Here is a 20,385-nt window from a genome sequence, read left to right as displayed (position 1 = left end):
CGGCTCAGTGGTCTAATGGTTAGGCGCTCGCACGCGAGACTGATAGGTCCTGGGTTCGAATCTCGACAGGGGCGGTATCGTGAATGCACACTGCTGTGGAATCCTACAGTAGGATCAAACGGCCATCCAGTGCTTCCAGGTTTTCCATGGTGGTCTAGTTTCAATTGACCCATGAATTCAATTATCAAATTATTAAAATCTCTACAAAACCCCTGTCTGATTGTAAAAAAATTATCATAGGGAATATACATAACATAATCTACAAACACAAATGTAATAATAATCAAACAACTTACTGAAATTCATTCTTATCATTCATATCTAATTGAACAATAATAGGCCATTTTGAACTATTGTATATTTTGGCTTGTACAGAGATTGGAACAAAACTTGATGTGAATACATTTTCACAGGATAAAAAATTAACATGAAATGAATGAGTAGAAATTTATTAAAACGATTATGTTATACAAATAATTAATTAATAAAGATTATTATCAACTTGATATTATATAGATGATAATCATATAGGACATAATATTCTAGAAAGAAAATACACCTTTACATATGGGCATTTTTTCTTTTTTAATATACATTTTAAACACATTGAATGGAAGTGAAATTGTAGAATTCTCAAATTGAAACAAACAAATAATGTGATCTAAATAGTTGAAATCATGAGTCAATTGACGCTAGACCACCATGTAAAACTTGAAAGCACTGGACGACTGTTTCGTCTAGCTTCAATTCTTTCATGATTCCAACTATTGAAATTACTAAAATCTTCACAAAACCCCTTCTGAAAATAATGTGATCATTAGGTTCTACCATAATCACTTCTAATAAGTAATTCAAAGCAAATACATTTTATAAAATTGCAATTGAAAATGAGAATAAATGGACATAATTTAGTGTAGAAATCTGATGAGTACTACTACTACTACTATTTCTGATGACTGCAGACCTGAAACTGTTATTTGCTAATGTATAATGGAAGAAATAATACAGAACTGAAGATAAAGATTTACTTACGCACCTATCAAAAATCAATAACTGTTAAAAATGAAATTGAATTATATGGTGAGATGATATTGCCATCTAATTCATCTGGAAAATAACTAACTTGAATACATCAAACTAATGTAATAGTTGATAATCAACTAATTATCGAAGTTGAGACTTGTCGAGATTGTAGTAATTTAATCATTAAAATCACTCTAGTGAGAAGCCATAATCAGTGGAGTTCAAATCAATGTCGGGTAGAGACAGGTACCTACCTCAGATAATCGATAAAGGGTTGTACAAGATCATGGATCGATTGAAGTTGAAGATAAACACTATTGGATGCTGGCTCAGTGGTCTACAGGTTAAGCGTATGACTAAGGCATTTCATCGTTCTTTATCTTGTGAAAAAACGAACTGGATTTTTCAGTTTGGTTTGGGTGGAAAGTTACTTTTCTACAGTGCTTAACCAATGAAACATTTCTTGTTTTCTTTCTACACCGTAAATCTCTATGCTTCAGGAAAATTGTTGTTACTAGTTAAAAATGTTTTAACGTGTAAAGCCATTAAATCTCTGAAGGGGTATAGCCTTCACACAACTATCAAATATCAGAAGAATTCTAATATGAATAGTTTTCCTAATAATTAATTAAGTTAAAACTTTTATTTATTTAAACGCATAAATATTGATACAAAGAGGCACCGAATACATATGCACCACATAAATCATTCGATTTGTATGAGAACTAGGATACTGATCGGGTGCCAGACTGAAGCAGGTGGTTTTCTTAGGGAGCCGCACACGGAGCCTTTGACCTGAAGGTCTGATCCACAAGGCAGTGGAGCATCGTGAGGAGATGCAGTCCCATGGTAGCCGGTGACCAACGATTGGTTCATACGCTTTTCGTCCACTCAGTTTGGTAAACAACATTAGTGTCACGAGAAGGTAGCGAGTAGGACTTTCCTGGTAGTGGTTATATGCACATGGCCATGTGAGAGTATTTGGAGGGGGACAGCTAACTCTCCCCACTTTCGGTCGTAGCAGGGCTTGGTACCCAAGTAGTAAACTGTACAATTTATATAAAATAGTGAAATGTTTTATATTTTTGTAATTTGGATTATATAAATCATGACATAATTAACAATAATTCTTAGAATGACAAATATGTACTTACAATTTTTTCAATTGTTCACATATTAATCGATTATTATTAAGAAGATTGAATGGTGAATTATAAAAATGTTTAAAGAAATCTTCAAATGAACAAGTAGTATAATTTATATTCTGATTATGATTGTGTTGATTTTGATCATCAGAAATATTATTGTTCTTCTGGGAATAATAATTTACAAGTTTTGGATAATTTAATTGAAATCTCATTAAATTGGATAAATCAAATTCGTTGAAATCAACTATTTTTGTAGAATTTGTCTTATTTATGAATTTATGTTTACGCTTTTTAAATCTTCTTCTAGATGATTGTAAATCCAATGTATTCTGTAAAGTAATCATTTAAAGAATAATAATAATAATAATAAACAATTGATCACAGAATATATTTTATAATGAATGAACATCATTAGATTAATTTAAAAACTTAACATTAACACTATCGGATGCCGGCCGGCTCAGTGGTCTAGATGTTAAGCGTTGGTGCGCGAGACCGACAGGTCCTAGGTTGGAATCTAGAGAGACGGGATCGTGGATGCGCATTGCTGAGCAGTCCCATACTAGAACAAAACGGCCGTTTAGTGCTTCCAGGTTTGCTATGGTGATCTAGCTTCAATTGATTCATGATCTCAATTATTAAAAATTACATATCCAATTGTTTGAATTTTACTAGTAAGAATCAAATGGTTTACAGTTATATTTGATATAATTTCAATATAATTGATACTACTAATGGTATTCATTACAATATTATTAGTTATCGATAGAATGACAAACTATTTTTGTCGAGAATTACTATGAACATAATAATGCTCCAAAGGTTATCGAGACTAATCATTATTCCTATACCTATTTTAGTTTAAAAAAATTATCTAATTAGGTTAGTGGTTTAGTTATCTACAATCATCTGATTATAACTTTATTATTCTGCTATTCAAACTAAATTAGATAAAGTGAAATTGAAAATAATCAATTGATCTTCTAAATCCTTATTACAATTGCTTAACTACGACTTCAAGATAATAAACGTAAAATATTTAATGTACTCTACAGTGTATTCGTATATTTCACGGTTGAACAAGACTTATTTAACACTTATGATTGTTAAGTTTCATCGAAATTGTTATAACGGTTGGGTTTTTCACGTTTACACATATGGGACGTTAATTTACCTTAGACGATTATCTACACTAGATTCCTTCCCGGTGTCTATTCTACAGGACTTCAACACAACTCAGATCAAGAACACGTGATTAGCCTGACTAGAACGTAAATATATTTCCACACCAAAAACCCGACACAGTCCAACAACAATGATTAATCAATAATAACTATTATAATAATAGGGGAATATAGTAATTCGTACTAATGATATATTTAGCTAAGCACCTTGGATTTAGTTTCTTGAAACTGTCAAAATTATAAAAACACAAACCTACGAGTTTACAATGAACAACCGAAATATTACATGATACCTTAAAAAGACCGTCTAGCATAGCAATCTGAACAAAAAAATGTTAGAACAGTCATTAAGTGTTTGGATACGAATGATGTGAATGTATATAGTTCAGATAAATCTGGCTAACGTTTTAAGTTCAAGGCACACTTCAACTGTTAAAGTGCACGATTTTAGGTGGTAATATAATATTTGAAGCTGAATGTTGAGTGCATATACATTTAAGTGCCCAATATCATAAAGAAACTGATAGAGTGAAATATCAAACAATCTCTAACTGCTTGAGAAAGGAATCATTGGTTTAAAAACAATAAAAATTATGTAACAACAAATAAATGTGCAGAAACCGTACACCCTCATACATATAATATCAACTGTTGTAATTATAACGTCTCTTTTACTACAGATTATTAACATAAACATCAGGAAGAAATTTTCAAGAATATTGACCCATAACAAACAAAAGTAACATTATTGAGAACGAAATCTTACATAATTATTGTCATAGTTATATGGCATTCGTACTGGATAATTTAGATGATTAATTCCTAAATGACTTTGCCCCCAAATAGATTGTTGAAGATTAGTTAGTGTAGTTTCTGTTGAACCCTACACAAGAATACAGAATAAAAACAAACAGTTTTAAGAAAACAGAAATTTTTGAGAAATATGGTCAATGTTCTCAATGAATAGTATTCGAAATTACAAACTAATACCTCTACCTAGACAACAAATTAATATAAACACATACACACACACCAGAAATCCCGATATTGCAAATAATAACATATAATCGGACATTGTTTTCGATTAGATCATCATCAGGCTCTACTCTAATATACAGCGATATATATATATATATATATATATATATATATATCTTCTAAGTAGTAAGAATAATAGTGGCAGTAAAAAAATATTATTAACCATTCTGTATACCTTCCATGTTATAAGAAGATTAATATCCAAGGATAAACTGTCGTCAGAAGATTTAATTGAATCATCATTCTGAAAACAAAACAATCAAAATACTTCATTGTAATGACTCGTACATAAGATAAATAACAAAAGACATGATAGTCACGTTTAAATTATTAACATAATTGGAATATAGATTAGCGACCATTCATCTCCAAGCACCTCTTTCGTTTGTTTGTCTTAGTAGCAAGAGCAACTCAATGAGAAGATAAAAGGCAGCTTCATGAGTCAGTATTTCTACAATTCTATATCCGTTACTGAGCTGAACGACGGAATTTCTAAAAAAAAAACTTAATGATAAACTTCATATATTTGAAGATTTTCAGTTTACAATTATCCGAATGCAACCAGTTTGTTTCTCGATAAAACACTGAAATCTATTCATTTTGATTTAGTATGACAATGATCTTTCTCCCTGATATTAAAACAATATAACTAGAAATATGAAAAACTTCGAGGTTTCTAAGAGCTTTATAATTCTATTAGTTTAATGATTGTTTAGAAATAATATTTACAAATAAAAAACAGCATTAACATCAATTAGTTTATAATCATAACTTTAAACTATTTGATTGGTAGAAACCAATTATCATCATTTTATTTTTATAGTCTGATAATAAAATCAGTACTTTATATCATCTGAATTAAGCATATGATATGTTTCTTTTTGTTGTTGTTGTTGTTGTTGTTGTTGAAAATATTACATTATTCAGTATAAACTACAAGTACATCTGAGTTTTGTACTACAACGAAACCTTATTTACTCCTGAAATTGTCATTAGGATTCATAATGGCTTTTTTTTTGTTGTTGACAAAATGTTTTGTTTTTATACACTTACAGAACTACAAGTATTCGAGAATTTATTTTGTCCACATTCAATATATTTCGTAATACACACAGTTTAATGTCAGAGTCAATCCATGAATTGCAAATCTCAAGCCGATCAAATTGTTGTTAGGTTAAATCTTAGAAATTATGTAAATTTAAAAACACTTCAAAATACCATGTTTTAGAAGTGAGTTAGTTAAACTAACTAGATCTATGTAACATACTGACTTAATTCTTATTTATCCTTGATTATTAATGAACATAAAGAACCACAACAATTACAGACAATAAATATCTTGTGATAAACACAATAATAACTATCATCAGAGTTAATGTACATTATAATTCGATTAAATATACAACGGGCAATGTATCTAGTTTAGAAAACTGAATTTTTTGGAAAAACAAGTGAATGAAGAGTCGTCAGGTTGGTAACAGCATAAAATCTTCGCTGGGAACGCATTCAAGGTAAGTTTATTCAGGTCTAAAACAACTGATTAACAAGTGGTCACGTTAGAATCTCTATGAATGTGGCTCATAAATACTGACAATACTAAGTCAAACAAATTTAAAAACAGTCAACTAGGATCGAATAAAAATAAAGTTATTAAAGAATACCATTTACATCCATGTAAACTACTGAATGCCGATTGATTATGATCCGGACAGTATCTACGAGTGAATTATATGGAGTGAGTTTTAAAGTACTTAAAAACCATCAGTTGAGGATGTATCTGCATTCTGTCGTTAAAATTGACTGTGAGACTCAAACCCGGTACTGGTCGTTTAAAACGATACAATGTTATCCTCGACATGTGACATTATTCCAAAAAGCTGACTGAATGGAACACATGCCTGGACGAATGTTTTTTTTTTTTTTTTTTTTTAAGAACAGCCCTTCGCGACATCTAATGTGGTCATTATATTTTAGTCAGTAACATTTTTCGTCGGAGATGATCAACAAATAAACCATAATTGTAGTAATTATCTCAGTAACATAATTTGGGTGAATATTCTACAATTTTTACTAAATACATTAAGAAAACAGGAAAAAATTTCAAAATACAACCACTTTATTATTTTACATTGATGTTACTTAAAATTAAATATAGAAATTAAAAAGGTTATAAATACTTACAGAGTGATGATGCCAATTTATTCCAGATCGACAAAAAAATTCTAAATGAGTTGACGATAACCTCATCATGTCATCATCGTTACATATGTTGATCAATGATTGTGGTAAATCTGAATTTTGTATAATATTTCTCATATCTGATACAACTGAATGATTACTATCAGTATTATCAGTATTATTTGATTGACAATAATGATGATGACTGAAATGAATTACAGAAAGAAATTTCTTCCCCTTCTTTAAAGTGGCATTAGTCTTTTCAGTTTGTTGTTTTTGGTTTTGTCCTATTTCTGGATTGTTTTTGGTTGGAATAGCTTTGAAATAAAGGGTGATAATTTCTCCTACATTTATACTAGGAACAGTATCTAAGTTGAAGAAATGAAGAGTTATCATGAAAAAAAACAAACATTTAAGTTGATCAAAAATAAAATAACATGAGAGATACATGTGATTTGATATTATTTCTCTTTTTGTTGTTCTTGTTTAATTCAATAAATTCATGATTGAATTCGTATAAAATTGTGACGACGGACCACCAGTGAACTCGAGGAAGCTGTAAGAGGCTCAGAAGGAGACGAAGACGTTCCATCCAGTCACCTTTCGGAAGAATATTCTAGAATTCCTACATGTAGCTTCCCGGTCGGATAATGCTAATAACCCCCTGTATGCGGATTGGAGGACTGTAATGATGATTTCGTTCTTACTAAAAACTATAAATAGCTGACAATTTTGTGCTATAATTGACACTGTTTGGAATAATATTCATCTCATTAGTCTTCTGTCTTCTTATGGCGACTTGGAAGGGTTTCGGTGTTCTAGTGCTCTGTTATACGCGGTATATCAAGAAATCAACATCCAAGATATAACAAAAATACTTAAAGTGTAACTATAAAAATGTAGAGTGAAGAGATGGTAAAACGTGCATTTGTTTTTATTGATTTCATCTTTTCATAATGTCATAGGTCAACTTTATGTGAATAAGAAATTGAGTGAAACAAAAGCCATTAGGTTTAAATCAATAAATGTAAATATTTTAAGGAAAAAAAAGTACACAACCAACTAGTAAAAACAAAGAAACAACAATTTCTGAGTAGATGATGATCTATACATAAGACTATCGATACTGTAACTCGTATTTGTGATTGTGTAGTGAACTTAAAAAAGCAAACAAACAACAACAACAAGGTAAAAATGATTGAAAGTCTTATCAAGTTCAACGCTTTTATTCAATTTAAAATCAGTTGTATGATTAAATAGAACAATGTTAATATCTCCGTTAGGCAAACGAATTTATATGGACAGTTAAATGGTAAAAATTGAATAACATGTTTAATTGTAATTGTCTTTTGTTTGAGCGGTAAATTAAATAAAACTGGAAATCACATTAACGAAGGATCAGAAAATAGAGATACTTTTTTTTTTCAAAGATAGATAGATAGATAGAGCAAAACATCTAGATCTGATGGAAGAGTGATTGCATTAAATTAAATGGCATTATCTAATATTACCCAATGACCAGTTACGCTTTTTGTTAAACAAACTTGAAAGGATTAGAAGTTGGTTTATGACTTCATGAACCAGTGATATTTTAGTGGCCCGGGATCTGACTCCAGGTAGGTAGTATGAATGGTTGTTATTGAAATATATATGTCGCCTATCCTGGTATATAATCATCGACATTAGTGGCGTTGATCAATAACGGAATTAAATAAGTCAAATAACGAGAATGGACTTTTGAATACATATATTTTGTATATGCAGCGAATAGAATAGAGAGAAGCGAAACGACACACAGTAGAGATGGTGGGTAAGCCAACTCTATTTGGTCGAGCGTTAATCAATATTTAGTCACACAAAAATAAGTTACAGACATGTGATGAATAGAGTAAGAAATGTACACACATCTAAGCGCTCATATAAAAACAGTCAAGATGGGTAAGCGAATAAATAACAAGGTTGGAATGTGACTCAACTAGAATGAATAGATTGACTTATCTGAAAACGAGAATAAGATATATGGGCTTAACATGTCAACCGACACTACAATATATTACTAAGTCAGCAAATTGATTTTTAGATGGTGTACCGATTAGTAAACTCAGTAAATAAGCTAAAACTCCAAGGTAGTTTATGTTTTAAATCGCTCAACAAAGTTTTTTATAATTAAAACTGATTAGAAGTCTATCAAAACTACAACCAATTTACCGCATTTTTAATAAACTACATGTACACACAATAGACATATGACATTTTAGAAGGATCGACCATTTCTATATAAGTAAATGTCTAATTTTCAGAAAGATTATTAAATATGACTTGTAAGAATGAAAGTTAGATTACAGATGATCAAAAACTAAAGAAGAAAAAAAAACAAACTATCAACTTGAAAAGATTATTTCAATTATTCAACTATAGTATTTGTAAAATACTAAAGAGTGAATAGTGTCAAAATAATAAATGTTAAAAATAAACTATATTACACTCACCAATATTACAAGTTGATTGAATAGGTTTTATGCTCCAATAACGACTAATACAAGCAATCTGCATAATTTGAAAATTTATAGGAACCTAATAAATAAAATAAAAATTCTTATCAAATAGGATCATACAATTTCACAGTACACGGGTGCCAAGTTGATGTGACACATTAAAGAGGATGAATGGAGTTGTATAAAATGTTAACAAATAAATTTGAAGTAAATTCAATGTTTCTTATCTGACAATCTGGTTCAAGCTTTTTTTCAAGGAAATATCATCAAACATTAAAATTATCGAATATAAATAGATACATGATTCTCTAGTTAACTGTACACTTGAATAGGTCATCCAATCAATGTTAACAATGTTTAAAGTAGGTATAAGAGACATGTGGTATGTAGTCATAAGTAGTGTGAGAAGAAATTTCATCAACTATATATTATCTCTGATCGGTGAAAACATTACAATTTTCATATATGATATGAATCAAGTATATGTTAGAGCATGTATAAAATAAAGATAAATAAACAAAATAAAAATGAAGGAATGAATGTTTGTGTTCTAGTTAATTGTTTAATATATTCAGATAAGACAATTGATTAAGTACCGTTCAATGTAACTGCTGTTATTCAAATAATAAGTGATAGATAAAATGGAATAAGGAGTTCAGGTTTATTAAATTGTTTTGATATTGAAAATTGAATGATTTATCCCACTATTTAGTTTTATCAGAAGGCGTTTCGTGGAGATTTTAGTAGTTTCAATAGTTGAAATCATGAGTCAATTGAGACGAGACCGGTGGAGTTCAACCAGGTCTGTTGTGAGATAACTCACTGATGAAAATGGTGGATGTGTCGCTCAATTTCTTGGATTAGTTGAAGTTCGACACCGTTGAATGCCTGCCGGCTCAGTGGTCTAGGGGTTAAGCGTTCGCGTGCGAGACCGATAGGTCCTGGCTTCGGATTTCACTAGGCAGGATCGTGGATGCACATTGTTAAGGAGTCTCACAGCAAGGCGAAACGGTCTTCCAGTGCTTCCAGGTTTTCCATAGTGGTCTAGCTTCAGTTGACTCATGATCTTAACTATTAAAAAATTACCATAATATCCACAAAACCCCTTCTGAAATTAATTAGAGTTTGCACAGATGAGCATATTATACACTGAGATGTATTCACATCTACTACATATATCCTAAACTAAAGTCGAAATGAAACATTGTACTCATAAAGAGAATAATAATATTAGCATCCAATTATGATAAGCTATTCATTCGTCTTTTTTAATTACAATAATTGATAAAAATAAAACTAACTTACTGTTGAATTAACAACATTTTTAATTTGTACACTAATCAGCAAATCATTGATACCGGTTATATTTAAACAATTTGCAACAGCTTCAAAATGCAATGATGGTTTCAGTTCAAGTTCAGAACGATGGCGAACATAACGACAACTTGACAAAAAGTGTAGAAATGTGCAATATAATGAGAATCTATGTGAACACATAATAAACTAGTGCTTGTAAGTCTATATATATATATATATATATATATATATATATATATATATATATATATATATATATATATATATATGTGAATATGTTTTTCAGTCAATTATAACTACACCGAATTATACAGTTCTAGAAATGAAAAATATTTCATACATGAAGTTGATCAACACATGGACATGAATTGTTATTTATTCCCTTTGAAGAAGTGGCTTGTATTAAGTTACGAAACATCAGAAATATAGTTTTTTCTATTCATTGGGATATAGCAAAAATAAATTTATTATGAACTTTCTATCCACTAGTCAATTGATCGGAAACTATCAAATCCAAATTTAGTATCGATACCTACAATCACAGACATTATTGATTTACACAACGTTTCATTAACATCCAGTATACCACTTAGAAATCCATCGAAAAGAAACTAGATATTCAACTTCTTTTCAATTTTCATCATAAACATGTTCAATCATTTTTAAACAATTAACAAGCGAAGGATGTTTTCAGGTTGAAGTACATTGAACTTCTAAAAAAAAAAAACTAAACACAACAAACTGATAGAAGTGGGAAATTTACTGAAAATTGAAAGTTTTATCATTAAATTGTTATGATACCTTAAAACTATAAATTTAAACTTTATCCCACTGTCTATGAGATTAATAGTACATCTGGAACTCTAAATAAATCTTCATTATGCTCTGTAGTGTACAAGAATTGTGTTTTGAAAAAAAATGGAACTTTAGTGATGTCATCTTAAACTTAAAAACTTAGCAACACTGTTCACTTTCAAGCTTTTACATAATTTTCCAAATTTACAATTAAATTTTCTTTTTTTTACTTTGAGTTATCAGTGAAAATTTCATGCTGTTTAAACAGATCACAATATGAAGTAATGACAAGATTTCTGTTTAACATTTTATCTATAATAAATCTCAAATAGGAACACTGTTAATTAAAAAGTAAATAAGACAATGTGATATCATTCAAATGAATAGAAATTTACCCAGAAAATGGTTTTTGCCTTTGGTCACTTCTTAAAGTGTTCGTAGATTCATATTGAAAAACAATATGTACAGTTTTTTGCTGTATATGATGTAAAAGACCAGTATTGGTGTTTATAGTAGAAGTTACAGGAACTGTAGTAGTAACGGTAGGAGGACCACCATAAGTTACAACACCGGAAGTGTTACTACCATAGCTACTTTGATTAGATAATGATGATGATGATGGTAAAGCTGAAATGAGCTGAGGATAACGATGTGAATTCGGGTTATGATGCATTCTACGAGAATATGGATATGTTAAATATGGACCACGTAACCATAATTTCTGTGTAATAGTTGTACCTGGCATTAGTATAGAAGGTTGTTTACCAGTACAGTAACTGTTGTTTAAAGAAGACTGACTAAAAGGAACATCAATCCATGGCTCTAATGGCTAAAAAGTTTTTTTTTAAAAAAAAAAAAGAAGATGCGGTTTTGTAAATTCCTGCTCAAACAAAATCATTCTTGTCTAAACATGATTTCATAAAAACGGTAATATTTTTCTTTCAAATAGTAAATTTGAGTCACCACTGCACAAACCTGTAAATGCTGAAAGCAATACCTTGTTATTAACTGTTATTGCTATTATTATGACTGCTTCCCTGGTTTACTCATAGACAAACGAATGCATTAACGTTATTAAATATGATACACTATCAAATAGTCTTGAATTCGGTGCATCAAATTTCAATAAAAGTGACTAACTATTTGGGTAAGCTACTACAGTTTCACTGTTACAGTTTTCAAAAGAAAGAGCTTATCGAACTTTGAGAGAACTAAGACTTTTGAGTGAAACCAGTAAATTCAATTATATTTCAACAAATAGTTTATTGGACTGAAAGTTAGGAATGAGGGTTTATCGATACAATCTTGAATTATATTATAATGTGTTTCTATTTTCCGGTTAATAGTCTTGTCTTCATTACCCATTCAATCGAGTAAGGGGGGTGAGTTGTGATTGTGTCAATAGTTCAATATCATGAGAAGCTATCATTGCATTCATCTATCACTCAAAATTAAACTTAATCACCTTAACAGTATTATTCAACGAATCATAACTTACAATAGTTATACATTGAATTCTGTGATACAAAAGTTCAGAACGAAGATATTTGTCCACTGAGATTCGTACCTAGTATCCAACCTTCGGAAATATCAAGTACAGTGTGGACTAAAGAATAAAATGAAGTCTGGAATTGCGCTTTACAAAAACCCACTACTATAAGCTAGAGATAGCTTATTATTGGGATCATGAACCAAAGTTAGATCGGTTTGTGATCTCGATAACATTTAACAATCTCTAAAATAATTTAACTCATAAAGTATTATATTTTCAAATACTGTTTCAATAAATCTGCAATTATCTGGATTATTTGATCAATAATCATTTCGGCGAGACTACAACTTATGGACAAACCAATCAGGTATAAAATAACATGTCCATGATTTTGGCGCGATACTCACTCATCCATTTGAATAAATAGAGTTTTGGCATTACAGCTGATGTCAGTTCGTGATGAAAACCCTAAATCAAATTCCTAACCTTAATCATCAACTGTAAAACATAATTCTAATTCCTCATATAGGTTTATAACCCTCATCTCGTCCCAGTTATTAGATGGGCACTCTCAAGGTCGGTTTAGTCTCGCTCAAAGGTCGTCCATAAATTAGTCTCACCATCACTTCAGATCTTTTCGAAAATCACCATGCCTTTTCGACTAGCCTTAGCAGTTTCTTGTTGAACAGCACTTATGACTTTATGCAACTGTTTGGATGTTCACCAAAAATCAAAGATTGGTCCACTTGTTTGTTCTCAGACAACCCACACGAGCATAATCATTTTAAAGGTGAATATGGATTTCAGGATCAACAAGCAAAAATTGTGATTTGTGTGAACAGGAACATATCAGTATAATTAAAATATCCATCATGCTGATCACCACGTCAGTAATTCAAAATACTGCTAGAATATCCACCAACAAGAACACAGAAAGTTTTGAGTGTTGTGTGTATAATATATACACAATAAAAGTAAATAAACGTTCGTAAATACCAGAACCTACCTGAATTGAAAGATATTGAATATGTTTATTTGGTGACAGATCATATGGAATTGAACCAAACGCAAATAAACCTGGACAATTTGATGCGATACGCAAATTAGTCAGTGGTATTAACCCACTATTAGTTAGTGAAATTTGAACTGAACATATCTGACCTTCATAGAGTTGGCTTGGGAATGAGCTGAAAAATACCTATAAATATGTCGTCCATAACAAAAGAACAGGATGAAAATACAGAAACCAACTAATTCAATCAAAGAAAAATACGAATCAATGATATATTGGAAAACATTTTTATTTGTTAAAATCTTGCAGTAATAAAATTTAAAAGAAATCGTGATCTATGCATTTGGTTCTATTGTACAATTAACCGGATAACCAGTTTAAGATGACATTCTAGTATATTTCGAAATAAGCCAATAAACACTCCACAGCGAACGTTACGAACAAAAGATTCAAGATAAAAACACTCAATGAATTCTTCTTTCATCTTAACTCATAAAATAAACACAAGGAAAACAATATTCGAAACACCAACAACGATGTCTCTAAGATAGTTAACAAATTTATCAGCCATATGAAAATATAAATAACATGTGACATAGCAGATTGTGAAGTAAACGAAATAATTTGAAACCTTGACTCTTGTTAATTATTCAATACGACCTGAAGTTCGATACAAATAGTTATTAACCTACGATCTATTCCCCTAAAGAAAAGTAGCTAACGGAACTTGGATGTATCTACGAGTAACCAAATAACTCAAATAGTATTAATGTAGAGCTATTTTATTAAAGTAAAGTGATAGATGGAAAAATGAGTCAACAGAAAATAGCAGTAAATTGTAAGTAGCACAGGAAATACGAAAATATGGTTATTTTTCAAAAACAGAAAGAAATTACTTCACGACTATATTCGGTGTTAACTGTTACTCAGTACAGGTTGGACAGCAATTAAAAGGATTTATCAGAGGTGAGATAAACGAACGTCTTATCGATGCTTATCAGTTTCCATATGTTTTAGAACCCTGTGAGTCTACCAATGTCAAGCTCCAGAACGTTTTTTACTCGCTTAGAACGAATTACCTGAAAACGTGATTGCCTTCTAACAACATTAGTACGAAGACCTAATAAAAACACAACATTTGCCAGAAGCAAGGTAAACTATGACAAGCACGATAGGTTACATTTCGTATAAATAAATCGACCTGCAATCATAAACCAATCACAACTCACTTTCAGCGGACATATTGAAATTTATGTACACGGTGGAAACTGATTTATGAATCACAAACAGTGGGAAAGATCTTTTGCAGAAATGGGGTTCTAGCCACATCTTTTACAGTTTGAGATCAAACAAGAATCATGAATTAATGATCACAAATAAGAGCTAAGAATAGCTTAAACATAAAGAAGGATAGCTAAGTGGGTATGAAATGTCAACTAGCGAACTTTAAAACTCGATGAAGTAAGATAAGGCATTAGTTTGTAATTTTTTAAAATGCTAAGCTTATTCCCAATGAAATCGATTCTTGAGGTATTCACAAATGAAAACAAATTGAAAGCTTGTCTAATTAAATAACGTTATTTGACCTTCTAAAAGTCGCGTAATGATTGACACAGTGCTTTGGATTTGAACGTTGTGACAGTTTTAGCTTCAGAGTTTATGATGTTAAATGGAGAGTAAGACAACAACAGAAAGAAAGATACGATAACCGAAATTCGTTGACGATATATATATAGATTACTGAGAAGCATAACTTGTTAAAAGAATCCCTACTTACTCTTAAAGAAGGAACTGGATGCGTAATTGACCAATCCAACGGTAACCGTATCATGGAATTATCATTTACACTGTTATACGTTTTATGATTGAATAGAATTTTGCCTTTTACAGAATTACGTTCACTAATAGAAGTTGGAACACTGTCACTATTAGTAGTAATATGAGGTGGGAGATTAGTACACATTGAATCCGTAACTGATGGATTTTTACCATCAATATACAGATTGCTGTTGAATGATTTTGATGTTGTGGTAGATAAAAATAAGTTTGGCGCAGATTCAATAATAGATGGTGAATTAATAACATAATGATTAGTGTTAATGTGATTTTCAACACTATTTTGATGAGGTGATAGATAGCTCCATTCAAATCCTAGGCCAGTTATAGTTATCTGACCCAATTGTTTAGCGATTATACTAAGTTGAAGCTAGAAATTATGGAAGAAAATAGTTGAGAAAGGAGAATAACGAAACATGAATAACACTGATATAAAATGTAAATAATGATTTATAATGTCATTGAGTTATTCTGAAAGTGAACTACTAACATGAAAATTTCTTCACGAATTATATTGCTAATATTCGTGACATATCGACTTAATCTCTTTAAAAGAGTTATACATAGTCCATCAAAAGAAGAAAATAAACTACCATGAATTATTGCTGAGTACTAGACCTATAATGACTCTATAATAAATTCTTACCTATTGTATCTAACTCATCTTAACACTCAGTGAGTCAGTCAGTAAACTACGCATTTAAACATCAAAAATTGTTCACAGTCCTAGACATGAAACTTTGACGATATCTTCATAAATACCGAATAACCAGCCAATGACACGCAATGACTGAGATTTCCTGATGGTTGATAACTTAGGAATCTTGAGAAAATTGATCACAAAAAAGACTTACACAACATAACCATTAGTGTAAATGTATTGCTGAATAATTACACGTGTAATTGGTCGTTTAATGGATTGTTGATCCATAAGATACAATCAATGATAAGGGGTTAAAACAATATTGATAACTGATTAAAATTAAGAAATGAACATGATATATTAAAACTTATGACAGAGAATATAATGAAATTTACATTTTTTCGTTCTCCCGGTAACATAATAAATTCACTTATAGTTTCACCAGAAACAAATTGATTGATCATTTCATGTTGTCTTTCTTGTTGATGATGAGGATAAGAATAGTTGGAATGAGTTGTAATTTCATTTGTTATATTAATTACTTGATCATTATTGACATTATTACATAAATGATAGTGAGAAGATGAATTATTTATTATATTTGGATCAGTTGTATTCACTGTACAAGATGATGACTCTGTGATGGAATTTGTCAACTTAAATATCCATAATAAATGAACATTAGTGAAAACTAATGGAATACGCATAGGATTAATGAGTGTTATTCGTACAGTTAAATGTTCTGAAATTAAGGTAAACGAACAAGAAAATAAATATGTATGTTGTTTATTTGACAGCATAAAATCAACATGATTAACAAAAAAGGTAACTATTAAATGTGGTTCATACTTATGAATGATAAACAGATACATGTAACCATATAAAAGAAAAAAAAAAAGGGAATTTCATTCATGTCATCAATAACAAATACTAATGATTCAATATGAAGGCAAACTAAAAAAGAAATGGTAGATAAAAGAACAGAATAGAAAAGAATGATCTTTACATTTCGAACCTTAGAAGTACTCAAATTGAAAACTGTAAATCTTTCCAGTACAGAACTTGATTGTGAATAACCCATAAATTACAAGTGGATAATGCTGATCAAGTTATTCAAACTTTGTAAATCGACGATGTACAGATTAATATTCTAGTGAAAATAAATTACACAATGCACCCTATATTGGTAAGCATATTAATTGAGTAGAATACCATGAACAAGGTTTCAACTTGACGCATGAGTTTCATCCAATGTAGTCATAAAGTAATTTGTCAGTCTAAAATTTACATGTCTGATTATAAAAAAAACGAACCCAGAGAAAAAATTTCTTTTCAATTAGTTTCTCAAAAGTTGAAATCGTGAATCAATTAAAACCAGACCACCATAAAAAACCTGGAAGCATTGGACGGCCATTTCATCCTAGTATGAGACTGATAGGTCCCGGGTTCGAATCTCGCAGGGGCGGGATCGTGGATGCACAATGCTGAGGAGTTCCCCAATAATACGAAACGGCAGCTTAGTGCTTCCAGTTTTTCCATGGTGGTCTAGATTCAATTAACTCATGATTTCAACTATTGAAATTTCTAAAATCTCCACTAACCCCTTCTGATAATTAGGTTTTCATCATGGCTCTAGACCAACATATGCATATATACCTATATGTATGATTTACAACATTGAAACAATACTCATCAGGTAGTTAATTTACGTAATAATTATACAATGACGCATTAATTACAAAATAATATTGAGTAATTGGGAGAAAGAGACTAATTGTAATCAAATTATATATTCGAAAAATCAATTAGTTGCTATGTTGAACATGTAAAAAGAACTAATAATCAAGAAAGAAATGATGAGAATACGTAAAATACAAAAGTAGGAGAAATAATAAATGGGAAAATAAATCATTCATAGAATATTTTTGTTAAAGTACTGGTTCCATGACTATATGATGTAATAAAATGATTATAATACTAGATTACATCATTCGAATAAGAATAACAAAAGATTCAGTGTGTGCAAATAGAAAGCTTTGTAAAATTAATAAATTAGCAACGGATTATAACGTGAATGAAGTAAGATGATTTCAATGTTTTTGAAAAGAGCAAGAACAAAGATTTAAGCAGAATATCATGAATTCATATTATTTCGTAGGTTCTCGTCAGCTGCTTACAACCTGTGATATTTAAAAATCATAGTTACATAATGGGTTTAAATTGCTTACAGAATATTGTAAATATATACCTAATGTGAAAGAATATTCTACAACATTCATTGTGACAACAGTTCAAAAGTGGGTTAGAAACAATCGATTACATAATGAATAACATTGAAGGAATTTAGTGAGTAGAGTTCAGTTGAAAGATTATTAATTTGAAAGATAGTTGAAAAAATAAAATAGAGTCAATGATGTAATAAATGCAAAAAAAAGAAAAAAATTTTTTTATAAGGTGCAGTGAAGTAATATTTGTCACCAGGGCAAGGAAAGATTAACCACCGTCTCCTTTTGAATACACAGGACAGGTTTTTGACGCCTGATGGCAATGGCTTCAGCAAACTTCAGAACACTGGAGTTTGGCTGATTACTAATCACCCTAAAGGATTATAAGGTATCTACCTGATGTCCTGTATCAAGGAGATGTTTGGTGATTGCACTGTTCAGAGTCTTTCTTTCCCTTGTTCTAAGACTTTTTGTAACATGTTCAAAGAATCTAAGATATGCTCTCCTTTCAGTTCAAAATGATAAAGGGAACTATGTGTATGAAATTTTTCAATGTTTTGGTTACAATAATTAGAAGTTAATAAAGGGGTGAAAATGAAATGAAGGAATATCAGAAACACTTCGTTAACTTGATCTTAATCTATTATTATTATTATTACATCTCATATATGCAAATATCCCCCTCTCTTTACATATGTCTCATATCCTTATGATTTTATTCATAATTGTTCCTCATATCATGTCCTTTCATTTTACATCTCTATTATCTTTAATTATTATCTGGAAAACATCTTAACCATTTAATTTATTTACATTATAATCCGTTGCTAACTTTCTAATTTTACAAGGCTTTCTGTTTGCACACGCTCAATCTTTTGTTATTATTAATATTCCAGTATTATAATCTTTCTATTACATCATCATATTTATTTCCTGTTCATAGAATATTTGTCATTCAGTATTTTTTTTACGGAAAATGTTTGTAAGCTGTTGTCAACAGATGTAGACTTTGACTAAAGATGGCAAATTAATACTTAAGAGTAATGAGTTATTAGACCGGACGGCCGTATTTGATGTCTGTTACATCCTAGTGAGGATTAAATTACGAGTAACTTCTGAGACCTAATAATGGACTAATATTATCTATATATTTTTATTCTATAACTATTCAGTAATTAGATTATATATATCTATATTCCTCTTATTATAAGCTTCGTTTTGACCTATAGATTATTATTGTACGATTTACTGTCCCTATGTTATACTCAGTTTATTAATTACTGTCTCCCACGTACACAGCTACTTTTTGGCTTATTTGTGTATGAATGTTACTTCCTAATTTATGGTGCGATGAGATCTGTTCAGCTGGTAAATAAACCAAGTATGTTTGCAATAGATGATTCGCATAGTGGGAGCTGTTAATGGTGTTCTGGAGTCAACTGGACGGGCTTAGCGAACAAAACATCAATAAGGACGCTAGGCTGCTTATACCGGTTGAACGTCATGGGTTTAATACTGTACAAGGGCGAATAAGTCGTATTTTGATTGGCGAATAAATTACGTGATAACTAGAGTATCATAAAAAATGACAATGTCTACCTCATCAAGTTCTACAATTCTAAATTAAAAATCATGATTACTGTGGAAATTCATACAAACTGATACCTTGATAAAATTTAAATAAAATGAGAACGAATATTACAGAATAAATATGAATTCAATGTATTTTAAGGCTTCTTATCATTTTTAAATGGCTGATGAAAAATAAATTAATATATTTGTAGATATCTCAATAATTGGAAGAAAAATTAGGTTTTCTGATGTTTCGTGACTTAGTCACTTCTTCAGAGAATAAATTACCAAATCAAATTTAATCCAAGTTTCAATAGTACAAAGCGAAGAACGCAAGAATATTATGTGCGATCAATCAAAAAACATGTCTGAACAAGTCAATCACACCTTTTTTTGATTGATCGCACATAATATTCTTGTGTTGTTC

At 30.5% G+C, this 20,385-nt stretch overlaps 1 protein-coding gene across 3 annotated transcripts in view; it reads right to left on the bottom strand.

Annotated features, from left to right (window-relative positions):
- TRAPPC8_1 (Trafficking protein particle complex 8) overlaps window positions 1-20,385 on the bottom strand; it is a 60,317-nt gene that overhangs the window by 6,427 nt on the left and 33,505 nt on the right. For all 3 annotated transcript variants that reach the window (XM_051217629.1, XM_051217627.1, XM_051217628.1), the window contains 11 exons: window positions 16,557-16,903; window positions 15,460-15,888; window positions 13,677-13,868; window positions 11,574-12,007; window positions 10,372-10,510; window positions 9,061-9,145; window positions 6,575-6,939; window positions 4,569-4,637; window positions 4,122-4,238; window positions 2,178-2,500; window positions 297-389 (listed from right to left, as the gene is read on the bottom strand). In XM_051217629.1, coding sequence (XP_051065044.1) covers window positions 297-389; window positions 2,178-2,500; window positions 4,122-4,238; window positions 4,569-4,637; window positions 6,575-6,939; window positions 9,061-9,145; window positions 10,372-10,510; window positions 11,574-12,007; window positions 13,677-13,868; window positions 15,460-15,888; window positions 16,557-16,903 — 2,593 coding nt within the window. The remainder of the gene's footprint in view (window positions 1-296; window positions 390-2,177; window positions 2,501-4,121; window positions 4,239-4,568; window positions 4,638-6,574; window positions 6,940-9,060; window positions 9,146-10,371; window positions 10,511-11,573; window positions 12,008-13,676; window positions 13,869-15,459; window positions 15,889-16,556; window positions 16,904-20,385) is intronic.

Source organism: Schistosoma haematobium, chromosome 5, assembly GCF_000699445.3.
Source record: "Schistosoma haematobium chromosome 5, whole genome shotgun sequence".
NCBI classification, from domain to species: Eukaryota; Metazoa; Platyhelminthes; class Trematoda; order Strigeidida; family Schistosomatidae; genus Schistosoma; species Schistosoma haematobium.
The sequence above is the reverse complement of the archived record's forward strand: the minus strand, read 5'-3'. Positions and strand labels throughout refer to the sequence as shown.